Genomic DNA, 25782 nt, shown 5'->3' with positions numbered 1-25782 from the left:
ATGTTCGCGGAGATGAACCGGCGGACGCTGGCGTTCCGCGGCGGAGGCCTCGTCACCGCGGCTGGGGCGGCTGCCGGCGGCGCGGCCGAGACCTGGGACCGGCAGGACCCCGAGCCGCTCAACGGGCGCGGGGCGGACGAGGAAGTGGAGCTGGAGGGGCTGGAGGCCGAGGAGCTGGAGGGCGCCGCCGACGAGAAGGAGCTGTTGTTGCCTCAGGACGCCGTGTTGCCCCCCGCCGCCGGCCCCACGTTCGCCGAGAGAAATCGCCGGACACTGGCCTTTCGGGGCGGTGGGGGGCTCCTCGCCGCCCCGTCTGGCGCTAACAATGGCTGCGAGGCCTCGGCCTGGCCGCGGAAGCACTTCAATGGGCGGGGGGCGGACGAGGAGATGGAGCTGGAGGGCGCGGAGGGCTTGGAAACGGAGGGTCTGCTGGAGGGGAAGGAGCTGGCCCAGGACGGGGGCTCCCTGAGCGACAGCAGCGACGACGAGGAGGACGGTGAAGGGGGCAGCCTGGGCGACGGCAGTGGCGCCGAGGGCGGCAGCTGCAGCAGCAGCAGGCGGTCGGGCGGCGATGGAGGGGACGAGGCGGAGGGCAGCAGCGTGGGCGCGGGCGAGGGTGAGAGCATCAAGCACTTCCCGCTGGCCAGGCCCAAGTCCCTGCTGCAGAAGCTACACATCTCCTTCCAGGGTTCCTGGCTCAAGGAGTTCCCATGGCTCTACTACTGCCAGGAGACCGGCCTCATGTCCTGCGCCTGGTGCACGGCCGCCTTGGCCGCCGCCGCGCCTCCCGAGCTCATCATAGCCGGGGGGCCCCTGCCTGGGGGACACGACGAACTCTGCAAGGGCACCCGCAACTACAAGCGTACGCTGCTCCTGCGGCACCACCTCTCCGCTGAGCATCGCCTCAACGAGCCCGTCAACCCCGAGCAGGTAGGGTTGGGACGGGTTAAGTTCGGGTGGGACGCCGGGCTCCCCTTTCGCTTAGGTGCCTGCTTTTTTTATGCCCGCGTGTGTTAACTTACTTAAATGGCTTCCTGCGTGTGGTCGGCATGGTGAGCTGCTGTCCTCGGCGCAGGGGACGAGTCCGGTGACCCTCCCGTGGGGTTTGGGCGGTCACGGAGCTGTCAGCGTTGTCGTTTTGCGGCCCCGGAGAGCGAACTATTGTTTATGGCTGTTTCTGGTTAACGTTACGCATTCGAAGGGAGCGAGTGCTGTTTTCATTAGTTCATGTTGTGAAGATAAACCAGTAACGTGGGAAGAAAAAGTTGCGTGCTACTAGTGTCGCAGCACTGATTTAAAAACACTCGTTACAACTTCCTCCTGCGGTACCGGGGAGGAGGGGGTAGTGTCCGGCTACCGACTGCGTGTGAAACTGGTACTTGCCAGTGTGAAGGTAGAATTACTTTGCTGTTCCTAATGGTGTGGTCCCCGCACACTGATCGGGTAACTCTGAGTAGTCAATCTCATAATTTTTTTTTGTTTGTTTTACTCTTGACTATATTGCTTTAGATTGAGTTACTGAGCAAGAAGTCTGCAGTTGCTTGGTGTGTGTTAGAGATAAACATGTGGTTTCCTGAAAGCCATGTTAATATGCCAGCTCTCCTAAATGCTTTAGGACTAGTGAAGCTCTTCATCTTCCCCGCTAAACTTAAAATTACTACGTTTCCTGGTTGCTCTTACGAATGAGGCAGGGTTAACTCCAGAACATACGCAGATGGAAAGCTCCTATAGAATACTTGAGGTGAATAGCCAGCGTTCTGCAGTCTTTTCTCCTAAGGAAGAGAAAGGCTGCAGCGCAAAAGTTCCCTCGGATCGCCTAGCTGGCGTTAAACTTTTCAGCTGGCACAAACCAATGTGCTTCAGGTTAGGCTACTACGAGAGCTGTTGAGCTGATCTCGAATTGTTAGCTTGAATTAACCCCCGATCGCTCCGTTTCTCATTATTTAGAACTAAGTTGTAATTAAAACACTCACCTTGATTGTACTGCTGTATCTGGAGTCTAAATTGTAGTGCAGTAGTTAAATGGATCTTATTGCTTGAGTGCTTTAAGGAGCTCGGGGTACCTTGGACAAGAGCTGCTATTCTGACGTCTAGTTAGGATATCAGGATGGCAGATAAAATGTTAAGTGGACATACATTTTCTTAGAGCTAGTTGAAAAAGGTATGCAAGTTTTATGTGAAACTGCTGCAGGACTGCAAGGAATACCTTAGAGTAAAAATATCAGGTATCAAAAATATTTTTGGATTTACAAATGAAACACTCATGTTCAAGACGAGTAATTACCTTTTTAGTAAGTGTATCTCTAAGACAGCTATTGTTACAGACATTTCGTGTCAGTAGGTCATTTTATCAGTTTCCTCCAATCTGGGATTCGGTTTTTAGCCAAACTTGCTTTAGATAACTTGTTTCTAATTTTGAAACTTTAATAATTAGTTTCTTTTGCCTCTTTGTATCTTTGAAAATAAGATTTTTAAAAATATTTTTGCAATATATTCCTTGCCACTTTGTTGCCTAGTTTCGTGAAGGTGTGTCCCGTCATAGTGTAGCCTTACATGTTACTAGATGTGGCTACTTAATGCCACACTTCGGAAGTTTCTCTCGCTCACAGTAAGCTACAGATAAACAAAAAAATTTGAAACCTATTCCAAACAGTTTTTCCTACTGAACTTAGTAGCTTTTTCTTTGTGTTCCTATATCTAGTCTGTTGTAAGACTGCTTAATACTGGGAGGTCGGAAGGGGGGTGAAGTATTATTGGCTTGTGTGCCTCAGTAGCTTGAAAGTTCTTGTAAGTATTTATTTGAAGATTAGCCTTTCAGTGTCATGTGTATCTTTATAAACAACGAGCCTCTGCTTTTATACCACTGAGAGTTTAAGAAAAAGTATTTGTAGTAACTGTAATAAACGAAACGGTAGGGCAGGTGAGATGCATCAGTGGTTCTCTTTCGTGCTGTATTAAAGATAGGCTTCTATGAAGTCGCTGTACAGAGACTGATGTTTTCAAATGGGAAAACTGCTGGATGCATCTCTGTGCAATTACATTTCACTTAAAAATTTCTCGCAAGGGAAAGACCTGAAGTTTTTCGAGAATCGGTGTAGTTTTCTTTGTGGTACAGTTTGAGGTTACACTTGGATAATCAAAAATTGATCAAGAATCTCTGTTTCTTTTGGCTTTTCTATTTAATTTCCATATCCTTTCACACTTTTAATAGCACTTGAATTTCTTGATACATGTGTTTAAATTAATACCAAAACAATAGACCCATTTTTTCCTTAATGCCATGATACCAGATACTTGGAACAAAAGTAGGTAATTTGTACCCTGACCGTATTTCCAACGCACATAATGAGGCAGAAAAGCCGTTTAGATTTAATGAAACTTGGGAGAGATCTTTCAGCCTTTGTGTTAGAGACAACACACATGTATTCTTGACTTGACAAGCTTCAACTGCAGGGCATGTTTAGCAGCTGCTAATAAACATATGGCATAATGCCACTGTTTGAGTGTGAAAAGGAAATTGTAGGTGTTGAGACAGTAAAACAGTGGGAATTTCTATAGGTCTGTTGGATATTACACTCATGAAGAAATGAGTGATGATTTTGGTTTATTTTTGGGATACATTTAATTTGGAATGCCAAAATACATCACAAGTGGTTGCAGCTGCTGTAATTCAAGGGTATTGAGCTGTCAGTTGGTGCCTCTTTCTAAGACAAAAATCTTGACTTATTTTAAAAGTTAGAATAGAAAAAATATTTCCATTTTAAAGCTTAGCAAATGGTACAATCTGCTTGAAATTACCTTTTTTAATAAATAGACTATTGTGTTGCAAAAATCTTAAATAGACATTTATTGGGAAATCACTGTAAAAAAAAAAAAAGTAATTCTGTGATGAATTTAGATCCCCAGATGCAGATTTATTGGCTGATGTGGGTTGTTCCTCTTGAAGAAGCTTCTTAAAACATTTTCTCTCTGGACATAATTTGAAGCTGAGCTTTGGAAATACTGCCAGAAAAGCTTTCTCCAGCCTAGCAGGCATGTTGGTTTAACGCAGAAGCTCTCCAAAAGGAGGAAGGCCTTTGATGTGTTATTTTTATCATGTGAACTGTAATTGTTTGGTTTTTGTGAGCTGTGATGAATAGAAGTCATGCTTCAGATGTAAGAGTTATGCTGTAGTATTCTAAGTTAAATTCTTGAATTACTCTTAGCAGAGCAAAAAAGTTGAGGAGTCAGGCCATCAGAGTAAGGGCTGTCACTTACTGTTTGTTTTTTTACATAGTTTTTTTTACCAGACCTCAAGCTCTACTGGTTTGGATGTTAAGCACTTAATGGGACAGTTTGAAATCGCTTACATGCCTTACATTGCCCACAGAAATGCAAAGGCATGTACAACAGTAGAAGAGCATTATGTGTGCAGCTGATAGGACCATATTTTGAGATAATTTTCCTCTGTAGCAGCATGTGCTCCTGATAGCTCACTTTTGTTAGAGAATTAATTTTTCAGGATGAGAATTAATCTGGGGGTATAGGGAACTGCTGTAGAGTAAGGTGTGGTAGTGGGGAAGGGATTACAAAAATGTGGCATAACTACTTTTCATTCCATCTGAGATGGAATCTATGGTTAGATTGGTTTTGCTTCTCTTTTTCTCCTTTCACCCCTCACTGTTCTTGCTCCTAGGGACAGAGTATGCTGATGGCACAGGCAGAGAAGGAAAAGCAAGTTTCCAGTAGCAGAGATTTGCTGTCTGTTTCTGCTCCTATTAGCTTTTAGACAAGTTTAATTAGTGAATTATACATATGAAAGTAATTTGGGTGTATTCAGATGAGTCTAACTTAATTGAAAATGAAGACAACATTAGTTTCCTTGAGTGGTCTGTGTTCTGTTAGATGGCTTCCTGATCTCACCTACATAGAGAAGTTTTTCAGCTTATAATGCTGTAGACTCTACAAACAAAGCTGAAAGTCTCCTGGTTTTTAGTCTAGATTTCTTATTATTTTTATTAAAGGATAAGGTAGTTTGGTGTTGGAAGAGGAATATCGAGTGATGCTAGTATTCAGTCTGTATTCTGAAAATACAGTCTAAGCGAATGTTGTTAGTTTGTACCCTTATGATGTTCTATGAGCACAGCAAAAGTAACAGAAGCTTAAAAATACACTTTTGATTTTCTGTAATTATTTTTTGCACCTTACCACCTATTGAATTGTATTGTACTTGTTCTGCACAAAGGGGAGATGCTTAAAACTCTCCAAGAGACTTTGTTTATTTTGTTTTTCTCATTGTAAATGTCATTTCTACTTGTCAGGCTTGCTGTACAGAGGTTTGATAACAGTTTCATTTCATTTGAGGTGTGGTGTTAGGGTTAGCTACTTCCATACCAAAAGGCATACTGTTGTTTCCAGTATTACAGTTAGTTTTAAAAATCTTCATGTACCTGTTTCTGCAAAGCTGTAATATCAATCTCTCTTCACCACCAACATCCCTATAGATTGGACATTAGTTGAATAATGTCTCTTATTTTTCACTTGGTCTTCTGGTCTCCTCATAATGAAAACTTCAGTCTTGTGTTTCTGTGGCACTTCTGTGATCCACAGTTCCCTTTTCCATGATGGCTTGTTTTTTTCTTAGGAAAACAACAACAAAACACCCCTATTGTAAAGCTCTGTTTCTCTTTCTGTCAGCTTGACTGGATACATACACATACTGAGTTAAAATGTTGCATATCTCCCTCAATTTTTGAATCAGACATTAGTAAAAAGAAAATGGCTGCAGATTATTTTAAAATTTTATGTGGTGCTTAACTTGTTCTCAGAGAATCAGATTGTCATCTACCTAACATTTATTGTATGAGGTGTAAGTCACCGATGATTGACTTTGACTAGAGTGACAACACTTTAGCGTACGGTAATTTTATCTTAATCGGATCCAAAGTCAGTGTAATTGGTATTTTGAAACTACGAAGTACTCTGTTTCTGGAGCGACAGGAAGCTAGTCCAAATCTGAAATCTGTTGAGAACTTGGATTGATAGACATAGCTGTCACACATTTGGGATACACTCTCTGTTTCAGAGCTTTGATCTGTTGGAGTACTTGGGTATGTCAGGAAGTACACAGAAAAAAATTAGGCCAAGGTTGGACAAAGATCTGTTGCCTTTTTTTCACAGAAACTAATTGCTTTTATTTCAACTTCATCACTGAAGTGTTTTTCTGAGTAGGGTAGAGATTTAGACACAAGTTCAGTGTGACAGCAGTCTGAAATTTCTCTGCAGGAGATGCTGAAATGGTACAGTGTCTGTTGTGGTTGTGCTGGGCATTATTTGCTGCCTGTAGATGTAAGTATCATTTTAGAAGATGTAGTTGCAACTTCTGTTGTCATCCCAGGGATCCACATTGGAATTGTACATTGAGGTGAGTATTAATTTAATGCAGTAAATCCTGTGTGATGAAAAGTGACTTTTTATTTTTTAACATAGCTGTTTTCTGCCATAGTCCCAAATTAAGGGTAGTGCTTATCTGCAACATATGTTTTAGCTTCAGTATAAATGATGGGCTCATGACAACATTAGCATTACCTTATTAATGCTGATTTCAACCTGAAATGTTGAGGCAGTTGAGTTTAAGTATACCTCTGGCCCCCAAATCTGTGATTTTCTGTGTTTTAGGAAATGAGAGGTAAAAATAATGATGGATTCTGCAAAAGCTCATCTCTCATCCGAAACTCTATCTGAGCCAGCCAGTTCTGTCCTTATTTGCTAGGGAAGAAGAGAAAACCTTGGAGATCCAGCATAAAATAAAACACTCATCGTTGCTGCTCTTGATGGCAGCATGTGTCAGTGAATGTAAGCATGGTGTCAAACCTGCCAGTCTGTGTTGTCTTCTGCTTTCTCCTAGCTGTTCCTTTGTAGCAGCTCTGAATTATCATTGTCTAAACATCAGCTTAAAGTTTTCTAAGTGCTCTAAAATCTAGTTCAGATCTCTTGTTGCTTATCAGCCTCTCACTGTCTGAACTAATCTTTCATAACAAGTAATTTCCTGATGTTGGTTTGTCTGATACTGCTTTGAGCAAAATCTTCAAACCACATTTGAGATCACATCTTAAAAAGGTTGTAGAGACAAATAAGTACATATTGTCTGTGTAATAAGTATGTGCTAGTTAAAGGTGTTACTACAAGAAAGTGTCAGTGGAGCTTGATTCAGGAAAATCACAGATAAATAATGTAAAAGAAGCTTAAGTTTTGTTTGGTCATTGCAATATTCTGTCACTTGTCATGTAATATAGCTGTTTAATCCTAACCATGCCACAATTAGAGAATAAGGAATAAATACTTGATAGGTAGAACTATATAAGAAATATATCTGCTATTATATCTGCTTCAGGAACATACAAGCCAGATTGGGAGATACATAAAGGTTAGGTCTGTATTCATGTTTTATCGTGAGAAAATGTTGAATCATTTATCAGGGTTCTACTTGCCTATTTAAGTGGAGATTTCTAGGGAAGAGCTCAGGGTTAGATATGTGAGAGCTGACTATTTTAAACTTTAGAGACTCCTGGATCTTTAATATATGTGGGTTAAGAAAAACAAGTACTTTACACTCAACTAAATCGTCTTACTTTTGGCTAAAATGCCATTTCCTTTGCCCTCGAGGAATTCTGCTGGTTCCAGTTTTGTGTCAAATTTGGGGGCAGAGGGTGCAGAATGAGATTGTGATACTTAGTTTTCTGAAGTGTGTTTTTTTTTAATTATATATCCCTGCCTGTCTTTGTGACCAAGAACATAAATAACAAAATATTTTCTAAGTAAAATTATTTTAAGTTTATTTTCATATCCCTATTATAGTGTTGGAGGACTAAGGAGAGCATTCATTAAGAAGTAATTATGGTTGTGGTTTTTTTTAATTGTAGGAGTCAGAGTTACCGGCAGAACTGAATAATGAAGGATACTGTGATTTTAACAGCAGGCCAAATGAGAACTCTTACTGCTATCAGCTTCTGCAAGAGCTCAACGAGCAGAGGAAGAAAGGCATTCTTTGTGATGTTAATATTGTGGTGAGTGGGAGGGTCTTCAGAGCTCACAAGAACATCCTGGTTGCAGGCAGCCGCTTCTTTAAGACTCTTTATTGCTTTACAAACAAAGAAAGCCGTAACCAAACCACTGTTACCTATTTAGACGTTGTTGCTGTTCAAGGTTTTTCTGTCATCTTGGACTTCTTATATTCTGGTAACCTCGTGCTTACGAGCCAAAACGCCATTGAAGTGATGTCAGTGGCCAGCTACCTTCAGATGACAGAGGTTGTCCAGTCCTGCCGCAACTTCATTAAAGATGCCTTAAACATAAGCATAAAATCAGAAGCTCCAGAGACTGTTGTAGTGGATTACAACAGAAGATCTGTTAGTAGGGATGGTTTGTCTCCAAGGGATCAGAAAGTTGCCAGCTTCTGGGCAACAAGAAACCTTACCAACCTGGCAAGTAGCATAAAAACTGAGAACGATGGTTACTCGATTGATGAGGGCCAAATGGAAAGCTACCAAATGAATGACTGCAGTTGGGTCCAGGACAGCTCACCTGAAATGGCTGAGAATGAATCACAAGGCGAAGGAAAAGTTTTTGTATGGAATGATGTGGGTGCACAGGGACAATCGGTTCAAGAGCCTGGAAAAGCAAGAAGGAAAAACCAAACTGCAAAGAGATTTATTTATAATATACCACCTAATACTGAAGAGAACTCAGAAGATTGCTCAGTGTTGCAACCATCAGTCCCATATCCAGAAGAAGATTTGTCATTTATTAAAGAAGAAGCAGGTAAATATTGCTTAATGTCAGTTTTGTCATTTGAATAAAGTACATGGCAATGTAACTTTTATAAGGGTGTGTTGGATAGGATCTTTTAGTAAAGCAGCACACCAACCAAGTTACTAAGGTAGTAATCTGCTTTAAACCTGATTCTGTGCCTTAGGGCACAGCAGTGTATCTTTGGCTAGAGAAAGAAATGGCACTCCTGTGCTGCACAGTGTGTCACATGGTGTTTTCATGCTTGGGTTGGGGATCATTACCAGCAGTAGAAACTAAAATTCTTACATTTAATCTGTAGCCGCTAGTAGGCACAAAATTGACGAGTGAGAACTGGTGGCTGTTGATGTTAGCTGGTTGCACAGGGAGAAAGGGCTGTTACTTCTGCACTAGCAAAAGAGACTTCTACCTCCATCAATTTGAGCTGGAAAATAGCTACATTGGACAGGATTGTGTAACTTCTGGCATTTAAAAAATGCTACACTGCTAGAAGTGTGTACAGATTGGACCAGATGATCCTTGAGGTCCATTCTGACCTGGTATTCTGTGGTTCTATGATCCTTCTGGTGATTTCCCTCATCTAAGTGTCACGCACAAATGGAAGTCAAGTTTTTATTGCTGTTTATGGTAGGGTATGTGGGAAGCTACAAAATAGAGCAGTCCTGGGTAGTGTAATAGAAACTCTTAAAGCAAACATATGAAACTGATTGGAAAGAGATTCCACAATGACATATAGTAGAAGGAATATATTCTTATTGAACTATTCTTTAGTCAAATCCAGAGAGTAAATTCATAGGACATTTTTTTCCTTAAAGATCTATGGTTGACCTAAATGCTAGAATAAGATTAAATATGTTTCCTAAACAGATACAATTGCACAAAGATAAACAGACCGTTCACAGTATAATTGGAATTTGGGGCAATATAATTAAGTTCAGGGTTTTAATTTTTTTAATTATTATTATACTGTATGAATAATTGAAGTATCTATATGAAGTGCTGCCATTTACCTGTATCGCTTTTAGATGAATTACCAGTTTTGAAAATGTACTTCGGTTCAGGAGTCAAAGGTGGATTTGAGACATAGGTGGAAGCAAGTTCTTTAGATGTCTATTAGAAAAGGTTTTTAAAACATATGCCCCCTTCAAACATCAAGGCACTGTAGATATCCTCTGCTTCTCAAGGTCAAGAGGTAGAATTGAGAGGGGAAATAAAAAAAGCAAACAAAAAAGCACTCTCACCTCTGGGTACAGAGTATTTCTGGATGTTTTTGTGTTCCAGTGACAAAACAGAGATTTGAAAGCAGCCTGAGTTCTGTGAAGGTTCAGGAACCTCTATTTATTTTGGTGGAGGGAAAGGTGGCCATAGTTTTCTCCTGTATCCCCAGAATTGTTCAAAATCAAGGCTGAAATAAACTCTTTCAGTAATGGCAGGGGCAAGCCATTTCTCCTGGGGCCTTGCAGTGCCTCTGCTCATGGCAGTGCACATGCCCATCCAAGTGGCTGGCAGTACCCAGGTGTAAGCCCGCAATAGCAGCTCAGTGGAGGGCATACAACCATTCTAGTCTGTGCTGTACCCTACAGTGTATGTGCATGAGCACCAGTGACTTGTGACACCATAGAGTAATGAAGACTGGAACTATAGATGTATACATCTAGCATGTGAGCAGGAAAAGCCAGTACAAGATGCATCTGTTTAGCTGGCAAGCAGTGTGGCACACCAGGGAGCAGCTCTGGAGAAGCAGCTGTGCTGAGGAGTTAGCATTCATTCTGTAACTGCTTCAGGGGTTTGCTTATCTCTGATCTTCATCTCTGAATGCAATGTGTAGATCTACTTTAGCTTTGCAGTTCAGCTGGGGAGAGTGCACTTATAGAGTGAGTTTCCTGATTTTCTCATACCATCTAAGCTTTTTTTTTAAGGTTTCTTCTGGCCAAAGTGAAAATAGAATCTGCCTTTCAGAAACATGCTCGTTGTGTGCTGACTGCTAATAGGCCTAGGGTCCATAGCCAGGCTAGATCTAGCCTTAACTAAAGCACCTTTAAATGTTGAGCCCCCAGCACCCGCACAACACATCTGCCCATGCTGCACTATACTACTTGCTAATACAAACTTAGTTGCTGCAGCAAGAAAAAGCGCAACAGAATGACTGGAGTAGGAGCTGAGGACCTGTATATTAACTGCACAAACATCAATTTCTGGCACAATTTAGCATATGTAGTTGTGGGGTAGGTATTCAGCCCCTTTCTCTGTTGGAAGCAGCACAGAGAATATATCTACTAAATGATGTCAGCAACAGAAATAAATGCATGTTTGCATTCTGCATAATTTGAATATGTGCTGTGGAGTTTCCTTGAAGAAATAATAGAAAATGCAGTTAAACAAGCTTAGTTCTTATTGATTCTTTTGGACAGAAGCACCAAGGTTTCCATCAAGTCACTGTGCTAAAGTAATTAAATTACAAAACACATCCATTCGACATCTTAATGAAACGAGCTGTATCAGAGGCCAGGAACACACTGAGTTTGTGCTGTGTTGTCTGTCCAAAACCATTGAAAGTTCTGTGATTGCAGGGGAAGTTCATTTTATTGTGTCAACTAGTGATCTCTTTGGTACTCTTAGAGTGCAACATAATTGGTCCCAAGTTAAAAATTATATCTCCTGTCAGAGCTATTTTTGGAAGCCATATCTAGTATTTTTGTAAGACCTTTACTTTTATGAAGTTCTTATGTACATGCACATTGTTTAAGACAAGAAGAGATATTGGAAGTAGGTCTTGGTATAGCTTGACTTTCACCCATAGTTTGTGCTTTAGCATTCAGTTTTCTTTCTCCTCTATTCTGGCAAATTTTTCTTTGCTCTGTGGATAGATTCTGCTGTTAAACACTGCTTTCAATTGCTTCCTCTATGCCCAAGAAAAGGTGAAAGAGGGAGGAGTAAAGAACTGGAAGAATGACAAGAATGAGTTGTAGAGTAACCTGCAGGTTATATGGTAACTTTTTAGTTGTGGATTAAATTTCTGGTGGAGATGAAAAGCAACCAAAAATAATAGGAACTGGGAGTTAAAAATGCACAAGAAAATGTCTTCTGGAAGAGATAAAAGACAATGGTGTGAGAAGGGAAAAAAAGCATAGCAAATTCCTATGAGGAAAGCTAAGGGAGTACCCTTTTTAATTGCTAAAAGGGAAAGAATGAGCTGATTCTGTTATGCTTTGTCATGGACTGATGGGGGAAACCAACACCAGCTGTGGTTATGATATGTCCTGTTACATGCAAAGTGAGTTGCTGTGTCCTAGATTACGGTTTTGGGTTATTTGGTGGTTTTGTGAGAAATACCATAGGTATGGTAGTAGGGAAGCCTATCTAAGAACACTCTTCTCACTGTGAAATTTTACCTCAGAAGTCCCTACCATGTATTCTGTAGTAAATGGACTTTCCAGTTGGGTACTGCTAGGTAAGTATTAACAATAACAGTGTTCTGAACTATCTGCTACTGCTCTTGTCCCAGTAAAACAAACATGTTTTACTGCTTCTTGCCAAATGTGCATTTTCCTACTGGTATCCATAAGGAAATGTCAACTGCTCCTTTTCCTTACCTTGTGCTGCCCAGTGAGTTTATATTTAACACCTGCTCTGTGAAAGAAGCACTTTGGTGAGCTTGAGAAAACTCCATGAAGTTGAGATGAGTTTTAAATTGCATGTACTGTCTTACTTTACCTACTCTTACTGAAGCTTTCAAGTCTTTCTTCAGTTTTAGCTGTACTGATTATAATAGCCATGTTTCTTCACACTGAATGCTACAGTCTTTCTTGCTATTTTCCCTTCCCTAGCAATTGATAATCTGCTAAAAAACGTCTTTATTGTTTAGAGCTGTGGTACATCCTGCAATTGACCATTTACCATGGTGAAAATAACAATCAGCATCTCTTGGCTTCCAGTTTACAAAAACCCAGTGTTTCTAATTCATCACATTCTTAATGTCCATTCAAAGTTTTTTTTTTATAAATGTCTGTCACTTCTTGAATTTGTTTTTTGTTTGGGTCTGGTTTTTTATGGTTTTTTTTCTGACTTCAGAACACAGTTGAAGTGTTGCTTATGCTTTCTGGAGCTGACACAGGGAACTTGTATGTAATATCCCAGCATCTTTACAAAGCTACCTCTAGACTACTTGTTACCATGATTTTCAGGCTAGACAATGCTGTATCATATACTGGGGGAGGTGGGTGGAGAGTGTTGGGGGGGTTCTGGTGGTGAGGGGAAGGATACCAAGGACAGGATGAAAACAGCCCTTTTGTGGAGCAACAGGATTCCTGAATGAGTTTGTGAGCATTCATAAATATTTTAATTTGGCTTGTTATAGAAGCAACTACTTTTGAGAAGGATACAAGCATCAGCTAAACCTGCTTACAAATAATGTCATGCCCAAAACTGACCAGGACTGCATGAGGGAGCAGCATAACACATCTAGGCAAGCAAGGTGGATGGGGTTATATGGTGTCCACAGGCCTTTCCTACCTGACAAACCTCTTCTTGTCTCTGTGCTAGTGAAGTGCAGGGAATACGTTCTCTTTGTCAATCTGAAGTGCTGATTTGATTTTTCTACTAACTCTTACACTTGTGTGTTTACCCTAAAGCTCACTGTGGTACTTGAGGTACATGTGTGGTGGTAGTACAGCTTTAGCAGTCAATTTCACTTAAACCATACTAGTCTTCATTGCTGCAGCTTTTTAAGTTACAAGCTTTTATTCTGTCATACCAGGAATAGTGGAGAGGGGATGTAGCAAGATCAGAGTTGCCATTTTTAGTGTAAAAATGTAGCCACAGTTGCTGAACTTTAGTGGCTTCTGGTAGTACCACTGCTGGGGGAGTGGAGTGGGGTGAGGATAGGGTGGTATTGAGGGGATGTGATCTTTAAAGCTGAAAAAAACCCCAACCCAGCTCTTTGTTAAGCAACAGTTGTCTTTTGTGGTCAAGTCATGTACATGCAAAGTATGAGATATGTTAAAAAAAAAGCCAATCTCTTACACATTTGCTTGCTTGTGACTTGAGTTGATCCCCTTTCTTCAGGATGTAATGTTGCATGTTACTTTGTGAGGAGAGCATGGTACCAGACTGAATAGCTTATTTTCTCAGGTACTCCAGATTTTATTATGCAGAGTTCTTGAAGTATTTGTGATTGGTTTATTTAGTTTGGTTGGGGGTTTTTTGGATTTGTTGGTCTGTTTTTGGAAGGTTTGGGGTTTTTTTCTTTCATTTGGTATTTTTACAGACTTGTGCCTCTGTCTTGTACCCGACTTTCTTCAAAGCCCAGTATAAAGACAAAATTACATGGTATTCCTGGACACAGTTAGGCTTTGGCAAAACAAGTCTGGAATAAATGCTGCTGGGATACCAGTTCAATACAAGGGGTTTGGTCAGTTATGATACTGCTTCTAAGACTGTCTGTGATTAGAGAAGCTACAATGAAGATCTCCTTAGCATTTCCTTTCACTGTTTTATCATAAAAAGTTGTTTGGATTGAAGCGGTCTCTACAGCAATGCTATCTGTGCTTATGTACTTAAGAATAAGTACAAATGAAAACCCATATCTGTTTTCAGTGTATTTGTGTCAACTACAGTGACATCAGTAGTCTTCAGTTGTGATGCTCTTCCATTTCTTGTCAATGAAGCTGACATTTAATTCTTCAAGAAAATGTGTTTGCAAGCTCCAACAGGTAGCTGATAGAATGGTAGCAATAGCAGTTTTCTAATGCTGATGGAGAAAGGAAGTAATGGCTTTACTATGTAGAAACACCTTATATTAGGGCTAAGATTAAAATAAGCTTAATTTTCTTATTTTCTTAATTTGATGCTTTTTTACCCCCTCAGGAAGAAGCTGACAGCTTTGAGGACAAATAAAACTTACTTCCTTGGATTTGTTTTGCAGTCACTCTTCCAAAGAATTAGCAAGGAAATAGGAGCAGAACATGATGCCAAAATATTTAATTTTGTTATCAGAGTATCTAGAGTGGTTGGTGGTTTTTACGGTATTGAAGGATCTTAATTCTAAATGCCAGTCAGTTTCCGGGAGTTTCATGCAGCCTTTCAGGTGTGTTAACTCCTTGAAAGTCCTACTTATATTAACACTTAACTTGAGGTACATCCTTAAATCGACTTGTTGGCAGTGTTCATGATCTCGCCCTTGAGATCACAACTTAGTTCTGAAGTTTATTGATGAATTTATTTTCTTGACAGTGAAGTCAAGGAGGGCGCTTTTCCAGAAAATAGCTAGCAGAGTCTCATACTGTTCAATATCTTCATCAGCGATGGGGATAGTAGTACAGAAGATGCTGTCTGCAAGTTTTGCAGATGACATCAAATTGGTGGGAAAGGATATGCTGGAGGGCAGGGCTGGGTGGCTGTTCAGATGGACCTCGACAATCTGCAGGAATCTGTGAACAGGAGCCCCCAAGATGCTGTGCAAAGATGAATGTGAAGTCCTGTGTCTGGAAGTAACAGCCTAATGCATCAGTACAAGCTGAGTGCTATGTAATAACTCTGAAAAGAATGACAGGGTAGTTGTGGACAGCAAACTGAACATGAATCAGTACTGCATCCTAGGAGCTATGAAGGCTAGCCTCATGGTGGTGGTATTAGCAAGAACATAGCCCACAGGCTGAGGGAATACTCCTGTGCTCAGGACTGGCAAGACTGTATTTGAAATTCTGGGCCCAGTTTAGGGCAGCCCAGAGCATGCTGGCAAGGTGGAGGGATTCCAGTGTAGGGCACTAACGTGGATGAAGAACATGTTGAGAACATGAGGAACTAGATTTGTTTAGTATGGAGGAGGTCAAGACATCTGCCTGCTATCTTCTACCACCTTTAGGGGATTGAAGAGAATGAATCTAGCCGCCTTTCAGGAGAGCACAGGGAAAGGGCAAGAGTCAGTTGTCACAAGTTGAAGCTAAGGAAATTTCAGTTGTATATTAAGAAAACAGTTGGCTATGAGAACAGTTGTGTTGGAACAGATTGTTTAGAGGGTTTATGGTATCTCCTGTCCTTGTAGATTTTTAGAGCTTGGCAAGGTCCAAAGCAGCTTTGAAGTTAGCCCTGCTGTGAACAGGAGGTTGAAACTCGGTGACCTTCAGGGGTCCCTTCAGACTTATGTTTTTGTATGAGTCTGTGATAGTCCCTGGAGAACAATAACTCCCCCACAAATAAATGGCCTGGATGAGGAAAACTCTTACTGTCTTGTGTTTCACTGATTTAGCCTTTGTGGGGAAGAAAGCAACAAAATAGTTTTCTAATGTGAATGGCACCCCTTTCTCAGGAAGCAGTTTTTCAGGGAATAAATGATAACAAAGTGGATGGTATATTTAGCATCAATTTGATGGTCATCTGGCAGGGTTAAATAGTGATAGATCTGCCTCTATAGTCAAGGCAATAAAAGTTTTGTTTGTTTTCATGAATGAGAAATAGTAAGAATAAAGAGTAGTTTGGATCAGTATATAAGATTGCTTTGGCAGAATGTCTTAAATTTGAGCTTTCTGTTGCAAGAGGCAGTTGAGAAGTAATATGCTTTGAGCCCTTTTCAGAAGCAAGGTTAAAGCTGTGAGTAGTACTTCGAAACAAATAGAGTACAATATATTTTCTTTTCCCCACCTCCCCAGTATGTCTCTGTGCAGTGCTGGTTTTTTATGTCATGTTACTTAACACAAGCAACAAATCCAGCTCTCTAATAGCAATCCAGATTGTAACAGTAGATTACTACTGCTCTCTTCACAATCCTTGGAAGCTATGGCCTAATCGCTTATCCTGTCTGTTTTCTGTCTGTTTTTAATTGATGTGGATGAGCAGTCAGTGCCAGAAAACCTGGTGGGAAATAGTATCCTCTTATTTTCTGTTGCTGTTTCTGTTGCTGTTTTTAGTGTTAAGGTGTGTAAAGGAAGCAAAGGTTAAGTTCTTAAGGCAACTGTAACCCGTGTGAATCTTTGTATCTTCTCTCAGTGCACCCTACCTCCATGTCCTTTTCTGTAATAACCTGTTCAATGGCTATCTCCTGGATCATTTTCTATTCAGTAATGTCTCCTTTTCTTCCCCAGATATCTGTATATTTCTGGTTACAGAAAGACAAGAAAACCTGTCAAGCTAAAGATGTTTCTGCTTAGATGTGTTCTTTCTGGTGGTACTCCCCTACTTCTTGCCTTCGAAACTGAAAATCCATGTGTCCCCACTTCTGGCTATCCTTTCTCCTGAGAACAAGCATGATAGAACATAAAATCCTTCCATAAAAGTTTTGTTAGTTATGTAAAAGTCTACACAACCACTTCATTGTATGTCAGACTGTCTTTGTCTCTTCTCAAATAGACATCTTGACAATTTTAGTGCTGATAGTTAATCAGTTTATTTGTATCCTGGTTTGGTTTTATTATTTTGTGTTTGTTTGTTATGGGGTTTTGTTTGGTTGGTTGGGGGTGGGGGGAGGCGCTTAGGTTGTTTTCTTTGTTTTTAAGATCAGGCTACTGTCAAAACTGTAAGAAGTTATCCTTTGATCAGAGAAAAATTGTATTCACATGACCTGGTCTGGAGATACAGAACATCAGTGCTCCTGAATACCCTCTGTTATGTTTTGGTTTTGTTGGAGACTATTTTTGTTTTTAAGATCTTTCCCACTGCTGTCTGTATTTCCCTCTTTGCCCCCTCAGTCTACCAGTACAATTGCATATGTAGTTGTTTTCAATCTTCTATCAAAATCATCTGACAGGGACAGTTTTGCAAGCAGATTTCAGGGGGCAGTAGCTTGGGTGGGAGGAGGAATGGGAGTAAATGTTACAAGCCAGAGGGGTCCATAACATCTTATGGTTGGCTCAGCTACAGCCAGAAGCTTGTCTCACTGTAGGCTCTGTGTACACTTGGGAAAAACAAGCAAGGGCTGGGTATTGCACTTCCAGTTCCCAGCTATAGGAAAATCATGTCCTTCCTATATGGATGAGCCACTAGGCATTAAAAAATGCCTTTTTCTTGTTGTTTTGGACACATTATATGTGCACTTAATCCAGAAAGGTTTTCTAGGTCAGCGAATTATTCTAAGAATAAGCATTAGGTTTAGTTATCATCTACTTAGTCCTGTATTGTGCAGCGACTGAAGTGTCTAGCAACCTCTTATCTTTTGTGGTATCAGTGCCAATGTTCTTTCATGTTATAGCAGGTTTTCTTTTCAAATTGGAGGTAGAAAGATTTAGAAGCTCTATGCAGTCTTATGTTAACATCTAGACCTGTGCAGGGATTTGAGCTCCTAACTTCCCTCAGACTTCAGTACCAGCTGTGAGTATGAATGTTCCTAATGAAATTCAATTTGTGTTCTCTTAGATCCAGAAGAACTGGCAAAATGACAGTGTGACATGTGCTCAGCTTAGTGCAACTCTTACTTATGGTCAGTCTTTGATGTATGCTTATTTTGAAGTAATCTATGTGATATTTGCTACACACAGCATATACATGATATCTGTTTATCATAGAGATGATTCCTTCCATAAAAGAGGTGTGTGTGATTAAAATATTTTCTACTGGTCAACTAAAGATGGAACAGCTCTATTAGAGGGGAAGAACCTATAAAGAAAATGTCTAATAGAATAGAATGTTTTTGCTTTGTTTTGCTTGATCTTGTTTTTTCCTGCTAATTCCTGAAGCCTGCTTTAATTTGGAGGCTTTTAGCCTTGAAGTTGTCTTTGCTGTTGCCCAGACTGTACATCAGTGCTTTCCCACTAATCCTTTCTTGTATGTTGCAGAAGGAAGTTTGACTGCTCACCTCAAAGGAATGTGTAGTTGGCATGTCTATAGGGTATCTGTGTTCTATTCCTTGAGCTGCTCTGAGATGCTTTTGCTGGAGTCCATAGTGCCAAGTTAGTGTAAGGAGTTCTTGCCTCTTTTGGACATAACAGCTATTAGAGTAAAAATTAAAAAATAAAAAAAAAATTCCTCACTACTGTGCTTCTTAAAGGAAGGGGAGATTTTTTCCCTTCTCCTTGCCCTTCTTCCTTTCTATAACAAAATAGCTAGGTGTGTGAGCTAAAACAGTAGGATTTCTCTTCCTTTGTCTACTCAAGCTCTGCTTTTTAAAAGCTCCAGTGGAATACTTATTTTGGAAGTCATGATTCAGCTTTGATTGTAGTTTGCCATTGTCTAATGGATAGGATAGAATTATAAGCTTCCTGTTTGTTAATTGGTATCCTTTTGAACTGCCACCTTATATTGCAAATGAACCCGCTGCTGCCAAATGTAACGCTGTCTGAGCAGTAAATGAAACTACTGTATATGTCTAATGCTCTGAGGATTTGTAATCTGTACTTTTTTTCCAGTAAAACTGTAAGTTGGGAGGGAGTGTTTCAGTATGCAGTTTACCATGAGCTGCATGTATTTTACATTAAGAGAATTGCCTTTCCCAGGAAAATCTTTGAGCAGTATAGGGACAAAGGATAAAGTCTTTGGAATATTAAAATGTACAGTCTTAGACTTTAAAGTAAAAATTTATCTATTTGCAATGAAGCCCTTCTCAAGACTTCACACAAGGGTGACATTGGGAACCCAGTGTGAGGACCTGAGCACCATGCAAACAAATGAAAGGAAAGCTGCCAGTTTCCACTGCAGTCTGTTTATTTAACAACTGTGTGCCTGTGAGGGAAAGTAATGGATTTATGAGTTCATGTTTTCCAACAAACTGCTGTCTGGTGGAGAGGGGAAGAATGATTTGCAGTCCTGCCAGAAGAGTCTTTGCCCCTCAAATACAACTTTGTCAAATGCCTACTGTAGCTTTATCATGTACTATTTATAGTTTTCTGTGATGTGTAGTAACGATTCCATGTTCACGCGTGCAGTTCCTCCTTGTTACGAAAGTATAGAATTATAAACAAGCAAGGATCTCTTTAAGGCATTGTTCACTTCTGAATTACTTTGTTCTTTTAAAGTGTGGAAAAAAGCTACGAAGACCATGCAAACTGCATGAAGAGCTTGTCTAAAGACCAAATGTAAATATGCAAACTAGTCTTTTAAGCTGGTATATTATGAGTAATTGTGGTCTCTTGAATTGATGTGGTTACAGAGTAGTGGAGATGATTATTCAAAAAAGGATTTAGACATAGCTGTAAGATACTTCATACAAATAAAGGTTCTTCAAAGCACTTAATATGCCACTGAGATATTCTAAGGCAATAAAGAAAATTACACCTTCATTGGAAAATGTTTACTTTTTTATCAGCTCTAGCTGCCTGTGGTAGACCAGATGAAGTCACTGCACAAAGTAGTTGTAAAGAGCATTCAATGGAAAACTTTTTAGTCCTGTCATGGTGGCAGTGAAGGAATAAATATCTTTACCATAGAAGTTCCTGTAGTATGAAAAAGGCTTTGAATTTTTCTCAGGATGGGGAGAAAAAATGATGCTGTTCAGAGTAGTTCAAAGGTCTCATTTAATTAAAATTAGGGATGCAGTTATTTCTTCATTTCAGTATCCAAGAGTGTGCACAAAAAAGATTATAATTACTATTTTTAGCTTTGAAACTTTTTTGTTACATTTAAAAAAGTATATGTATGTCACTAAACAACATGACTGATTAGAACCTGGGAAGCTAAAGTAAGACTGTGTCTGTAATAGGTACTTCAAGTGACTTCAAGTATGGACTGATGCCGGGTACTTCAAGTGACTTCAAGTATGGACTGCTGCCGGGTACTTCAAGTGACTTCAAGTACGGACTGTTGCCGGGTACTTCAAGTGACTTCAAGTATGGACTGCTGCCAGAATCTTGGCCAAAAGAAGCTTGGGAAAATGGCAAGTATATCTGATGGAGAGGAGGTTGTTGTTTTGCCTCTGATAGGGGTTCTTTATCTTCTATGTCATTGCTGGTAATGTTTGATTAATTTGATTAGAGGTTTACAAGATCAAGTGTTTATATCATTATCTTCCACTTCATTTGCTTTTCTGGATAATGTAAATAGGAATACTTCCTTGGAGGGAGAAGAATTCAGATGTATGGAGAAGTAAAAACAGAACATGATTTAGATCAGCTTTGTGCCAGAATAGGAAGATACGTGAGGTCTTTAATGATCTGATGGCTTCCCCCCTCCTTTCCCTTTAGTAAGCTAGCTATAGATAAATGGGCTTTGAAATTGGACACGTTGAAGATACAAAGTTAAATATCACTTTAGAGGTAGATCTCTGAGCATACTTCCTGCTATTAAGAATAAGTCATTGCAATAAAGGTTTTGAATTCAGTGCAGCCATAACTAAAGCCCTCTTCAGTGAAACCTACTTACATCTTCTACTCTTTCACCATTTGTGTGCCTTTATTAATAGTTCAAGCAAGCAATTCAAAGAATTGATCTGTACTTGCATAGTAAAAAATCTCTTGTTACAAGTAGGTATTTTTCTAGCAAGATCATACATGCAGGACCTACCAGTATTTGTGGTTTCTGGAGGTGGACATTGCTGTGATTTGGCTGATGCAAAGTCATGTGGGTGCTTTATTGTTTTGCCACCTGTTTAGTTCTGTGCACCAGACAGTACATACTGAATTTATTTATATTTTTTTCTTGTGTTTCTTCATCTTTTCTCTTGATGGCTTATTATCTTGTAGGTGATTCTTCTGCTTTAATCATGAACAAGTTGAAGTGTCCACACTGTAATTATGTAGCCAAATACAGAAGAACACTAAAGAGACACTTGCTCATTCACACAGGCGTGAGATCTTTCAGTTGTGACATCTGTGGGAAGCTGTTTACTCGAAGAGAGCATGTAAAGAGACATTCCTTGGTAGGTAACCTCAAGTGTGTGTATGTATGTGTGCACATGTACAAGTGCGTTTTGCATTTGTTACAAATGTTTTGGTAGTTGGAAGAAACACTGTTCTCTGATCTGCCATAATGTAAGTTGTTTTATCTTAATCTAAAATGGGTGAAGAGAAACAGCTCTTTATGTTAACTACACCTCTAGTGTTCTATCTCAATGGAAAATGCAGCATCAATCAAGACAGTCTGATAAAGATGTGATAAAGGGATGCATTATATCTCAAGTATTCTATGGATAATGAAAGGGAGTTTTGGCTTAATGTTACTGCAGTGTAGACTATCACATCTTGTTCTAAAATGCTGCATCACCATTTTCTATGAGGACACTGTTAATCAGTAATTGCAACACATCTTGATGAAGTTCTGAAATACTTATTTCACCACTGGACAAATCTATAGTATAGTGTCTGCTTTAAGATTTAGGAAAGAATGAAAAATGCAGAAAGTAAATGTCCTCCTGACTTGTGTTCTGCCAATACCATAATCAGCAGTTGAGCTTACACTGTCCTGTGCATGTTGCATAACTCCGGATTTGACTTGAGCACTGTTTATCTGAAGATCCAGAGACAGTATTATCTGCCTTGGGTATTGTGCAGGTACTTTGTATCTTTGTAGGAAATTACTTCATTATGATATTTAATGTATAAAATCCAAGGTATACTTTAGGGGAGTAATAAAAGTAAGATCTTATTGGTGATGAGAGGGAAATTATATTTCTCTAAACTGTGATTTAAAAAAAAAAACCCTCATTTTGCAGATACTCAGTACATTGAATGGGGTAAATTGCACTTCTCTGTTTTAGTACCTTTCCTCAGTCCTTTGAGAATCAATGGGTCACCAATGGGTCACTCTCTCATGAAGGTGTTCCACAAGTTTCTGTAATATCCTCACAACTGGCTTTTTGTTCTTCAGCAAGCGAGAAGAGTGGTGGTGAGCTTCCAAATTTTAATGCAGATGCAGAAAGACTTTTTGTTAAGTCTTCCTAACTTTATTTTTAAGCTTTTGCTGTCATGAAATGGACTTTCTGTTAGCCAGTAATATTATTAAAAGTAAACAATAACCTGAGTCATATTGGGATGTAATTCTAGCAAGTATTTCTAAGACCATTGTAGTAATTTTAAGTATTCCTTAAACTGCTGTACATGTAGGAAAGGCATATATTAATGGCTCCTATGTAAGTTTTAGAACCAGCATCTTTCTTACGTTCCATGGGACTTATCTCATAATAGATACACATTTTCCCCCCCCCCCCCGCTACTGCTGCCTTTCTTCACTGCGTGGTATAGGAGGAGGAAGGCTTAGATGCCTGAAGGAACAAGAATCCCTATCATGTCTGAAAGACATTCTGTTGTGTAGCATGTATAGATGACTGCAGTGATGGAGGTAGCAATGGTATGGGGAGGGTAGGTAATTATCACCTTATTGGTGGTGCAGCAGCTACTTGACTTCTTCCTTTGTGGCTCACCACAGATAATGGCAACAGTGGATAGTAATCAGTCTATTAGGAGGTGTGGAGTGGGACTTCAGGTTTCTGTCCTGCACCTTATGACCAGGTCTTGTAGCTGAAGACTTTTCTCTCCAGGAAAGGAGATGGAGTCATACAGGGTGAAAGTAGCTACAGAGTAAGTTCTGTACAGCCCTGTGCTTTCAATGAAGTGTACTCTCCCTGATGGAGCTGGAACACCTTCCTCCTCACCCCACTCCAAGAAACACCTCATAACAAATCTAGATGCTGAGGAAAAAGCATGTTGTATCATCTGTACAGATTACACAGCGGGACTAAAGTAACTATTTGTATCTTGACCTTGGGGTTTGGGTTTTTTTCCCCCCTCATCTGGGTGGGAATTTGTTTTATCTAGAATGGCAACTTTTTCAGTGTGACGTCAAATAAAATGCTTGAGCACATTGTGTCCTCTGTTGTGAGGACACAAGATAGAAGAAAGAAGTTTTCAACTAATTTTTTTTCCCCCAAAATGATAACTATTGTCCATGAATTGTACAAGTAACATATACCCAAGTTCAATTAAAATTCAAGTTTAGTCAAGTTAGACAACAGCAGCCTTCTAATTTTACACACAACCTCACTCTAAATACAGGACATAAAATTCCCCAGAGGAACCTGGAAAGGTGATGTTGGGTCTGCTTATGTTGGGAGGGGAGGCTTTTTCAGCTCTTTGAATTCACACACAATTTAACTCCTGTTTGCTCTTGAAGTTTCTAGAACTTAAAATTGTAAAGGCAATTTCCTAGATGAGAGATGACCCTGTGCACAACACAAGTGCTGGCTTTGAGTTTTGTTCTGTACACTGAATAGTCATTAAATAAGCCAGTTGCCTATGAACCAGGCAGTTATTCAGCTTCCTGCTGAACAGTAAGCAGTTAGCTTGGTTGTGGGCAATAGATTATGGAGTCAAAAAGGATCTCTAGTGGTACTTCTCTTTCTCTGAACAGTGCTGGCTATCTTTTGGAAGAGCTAAAAAAAGTTTTCTTTTTCAATTGGCAATTACTGTTTTCTGGTCCTGTATACCAGTGCAACTCGATATGCATATTTTCAGCTGTTAATACTTCTCTTCTGTAGGTGCATAAAAAGGATAAAAAGTATAAATGTATGGTGTGTAAGAAGATCTTCATGCTGGCAGCCAGTGTTGGAATAAGACATGGATCGCGACGTTACGGCGTTTGTGTAGACTGTGCAGATAAATCTCAACCTGGAGGGCAGGAAGGAGCAGACCAGGTGCAGGACACAGATTTTCCTAGGGATGAAGAATATGAAGAAAATGAAGTGGGAGAAGGTGATGAGGAGCTTGGTGATGATGTAGAAGAACAGAATGACCAGTCTCGATGGGATGAATCTGCAGAAGTTTGTATGCCTTTAGATGACTGACAGAGCATATGACTTCAGGGTGCCACAGATGGACACTGTATGGATTGACTATTTGAATTTTTTGGACTGAAGGCTTGCGAAGTATGGTACAGGCTGGATGGTAGTTATGTTGCTGTGAAAAATGTAGGGTCAAAGCCTTATAGCAAAAAAGGATTATTAATTTTTTTATGATATTTGCACAGGACTGTACAGCATACAACTATTTGGTTGAATTATACAGAGTCCTCACATCTACAGTCAGTTATCAAAAGAAAAATGTATTTTTTATTATTTATAGGATATAGCTACTTGGGTCCTATTCAGACATAGTAGTAACTGTACGTATGTTACACATTCATGTATCTGTTAACATGAATGAAGAAAATTGCAACTTGGTATGGAAATACAAAGACAGATTTCCCAAATCTACTCCTACTTTGTCAGTGAGCCAGAGAATCTAATTTGGGCTAGTGGCTCTTGTTTCCACAAGCATGTCTTTGCCATACAAACCTTACCTCTCCCATATGCTGGTAGATGAAAGCCAATCATTTAAATATGCAGCACAGATAATGCCAACACCGTATTGAAATGGAGTTTTGAAACTTGTGGCTCTATGTTGACAGGTGGTATAGGTGATAAGCACTGGAAAAGTTAATAATGGCATTAATTTAGCATCTGTTTCTTCAGTTTTGAGTTTTCGAGAAGGTTGCTACTGATGTGTCAGTTCCAAAATGGTTTTGCAGAAGAAATGACCAGTAATGGAAATAATTAACTGATCACAGCATGGGTAGTTCTTCTGCCAGTTAGTCAAAAGAGATAGTCATGCTAAAAGGTATCTGATGTAATAATGTTTTCTTCCTCCTCTAAGGCCCTCCTTCTCTCAGACTTTTTGACTTCCCTGGTGTATACCTCAGTCCCATAGAATAAAAATACAAGAAATGGAGAAAGTGTCATATTAAACAACTTTTTGGTTGGTAATTTCTTACTTGTCCAGTTTTTGGGTAGTTTGTGATGTGAATTGGACACTAGGCTATTGTGCCCATTGTTCGTCATAAAAATGAACACAGACTTTTTTTATTCTTTTGTACTTAATGGGGTTGTTGCTAGTGTTTAATATAAACCAGTTACATTTAACTTGTCAACTTCATTTGCTGCAATTATTTTTTTTTGTTAAGAAAAAACAAAGTCCAAAGCAAAATAATGCTCTTTGAGTTTCTACCTTTCAGGATGACCTCTCCCTACATACTTTATTTCACATTTTCTTGGAGGCATTGGAACTTGAATTTCTGTTGCCATGTGGATTTTTTTTTATTTTTTTC

The 25782-nt window shown here is 39.8% G+C and overlaps 1 protein-coding gene across 1 annotated transcript; it reads left to right on the top strand.

The window, feature by feature from the left end:
- On the top strand, positions 1-25782 carry ZBTB10 (zinc finger and BTB domain containing 10). The gene is made up of 5 exons (XM_031050594.2): positions 1-930; positions 7902-8799; positions 20411-20584; positions 21390-21565; positions 24179-25782. The coding sequence occupies exons 1-5, from the start codon at positions 1-3 to the stop codon at positions 24482-24484; spliced, it is 2484 nt and encodes an 827-aa protein (XP_030906454.2). The 3' UTR covers positions 24485-25782.

The sequence above is a fragment of the Melopsittacus undulatus genome, chromosome 1 (genome assembly GCF_012275295.1).
Source record: "Melopsittacus undulatus isolate bMelUnd1 chromosome 1, bMelUnd1.mat.Z, whole genome shotgun sequence".
Taxonomy (NCBI): domain Eukaryota; kingdom Metazoa; phylum Chordata; class Aves; order Psittaciformes; family Psittaculidae; genus Melopsittacus; species Melopsittacus undulatus.
The sequence above is the reverse complement of the archived record's forward strand: the minus strand, read 5'-3'. Positions and strand labels throughout refer to the sequence as shown.

Coding starts and splice junctions, on each gene's coding strand:
- ZBTB10 (XM_031050594.2), top strand. CDS start 1: ATGTTCGCGGAGATGAACCGGCGGACGCTGGCGTTCCGCGGCGGAGGC. Junction 20,585..21,389: donor AAAAGAAGCTTGGGAAAATG/GCAAGTATATCT, acceptor ATTATCTTGTAG/GTGATTCTTCTGCTTTAATC. Junction 21,566..24,178: donor ATGTAAAGAGACATTCCTTG/GTAGGTAACCTC, acceptor TCTCTTCTGTAG/GTGCATAAAAAGGATAAAAA.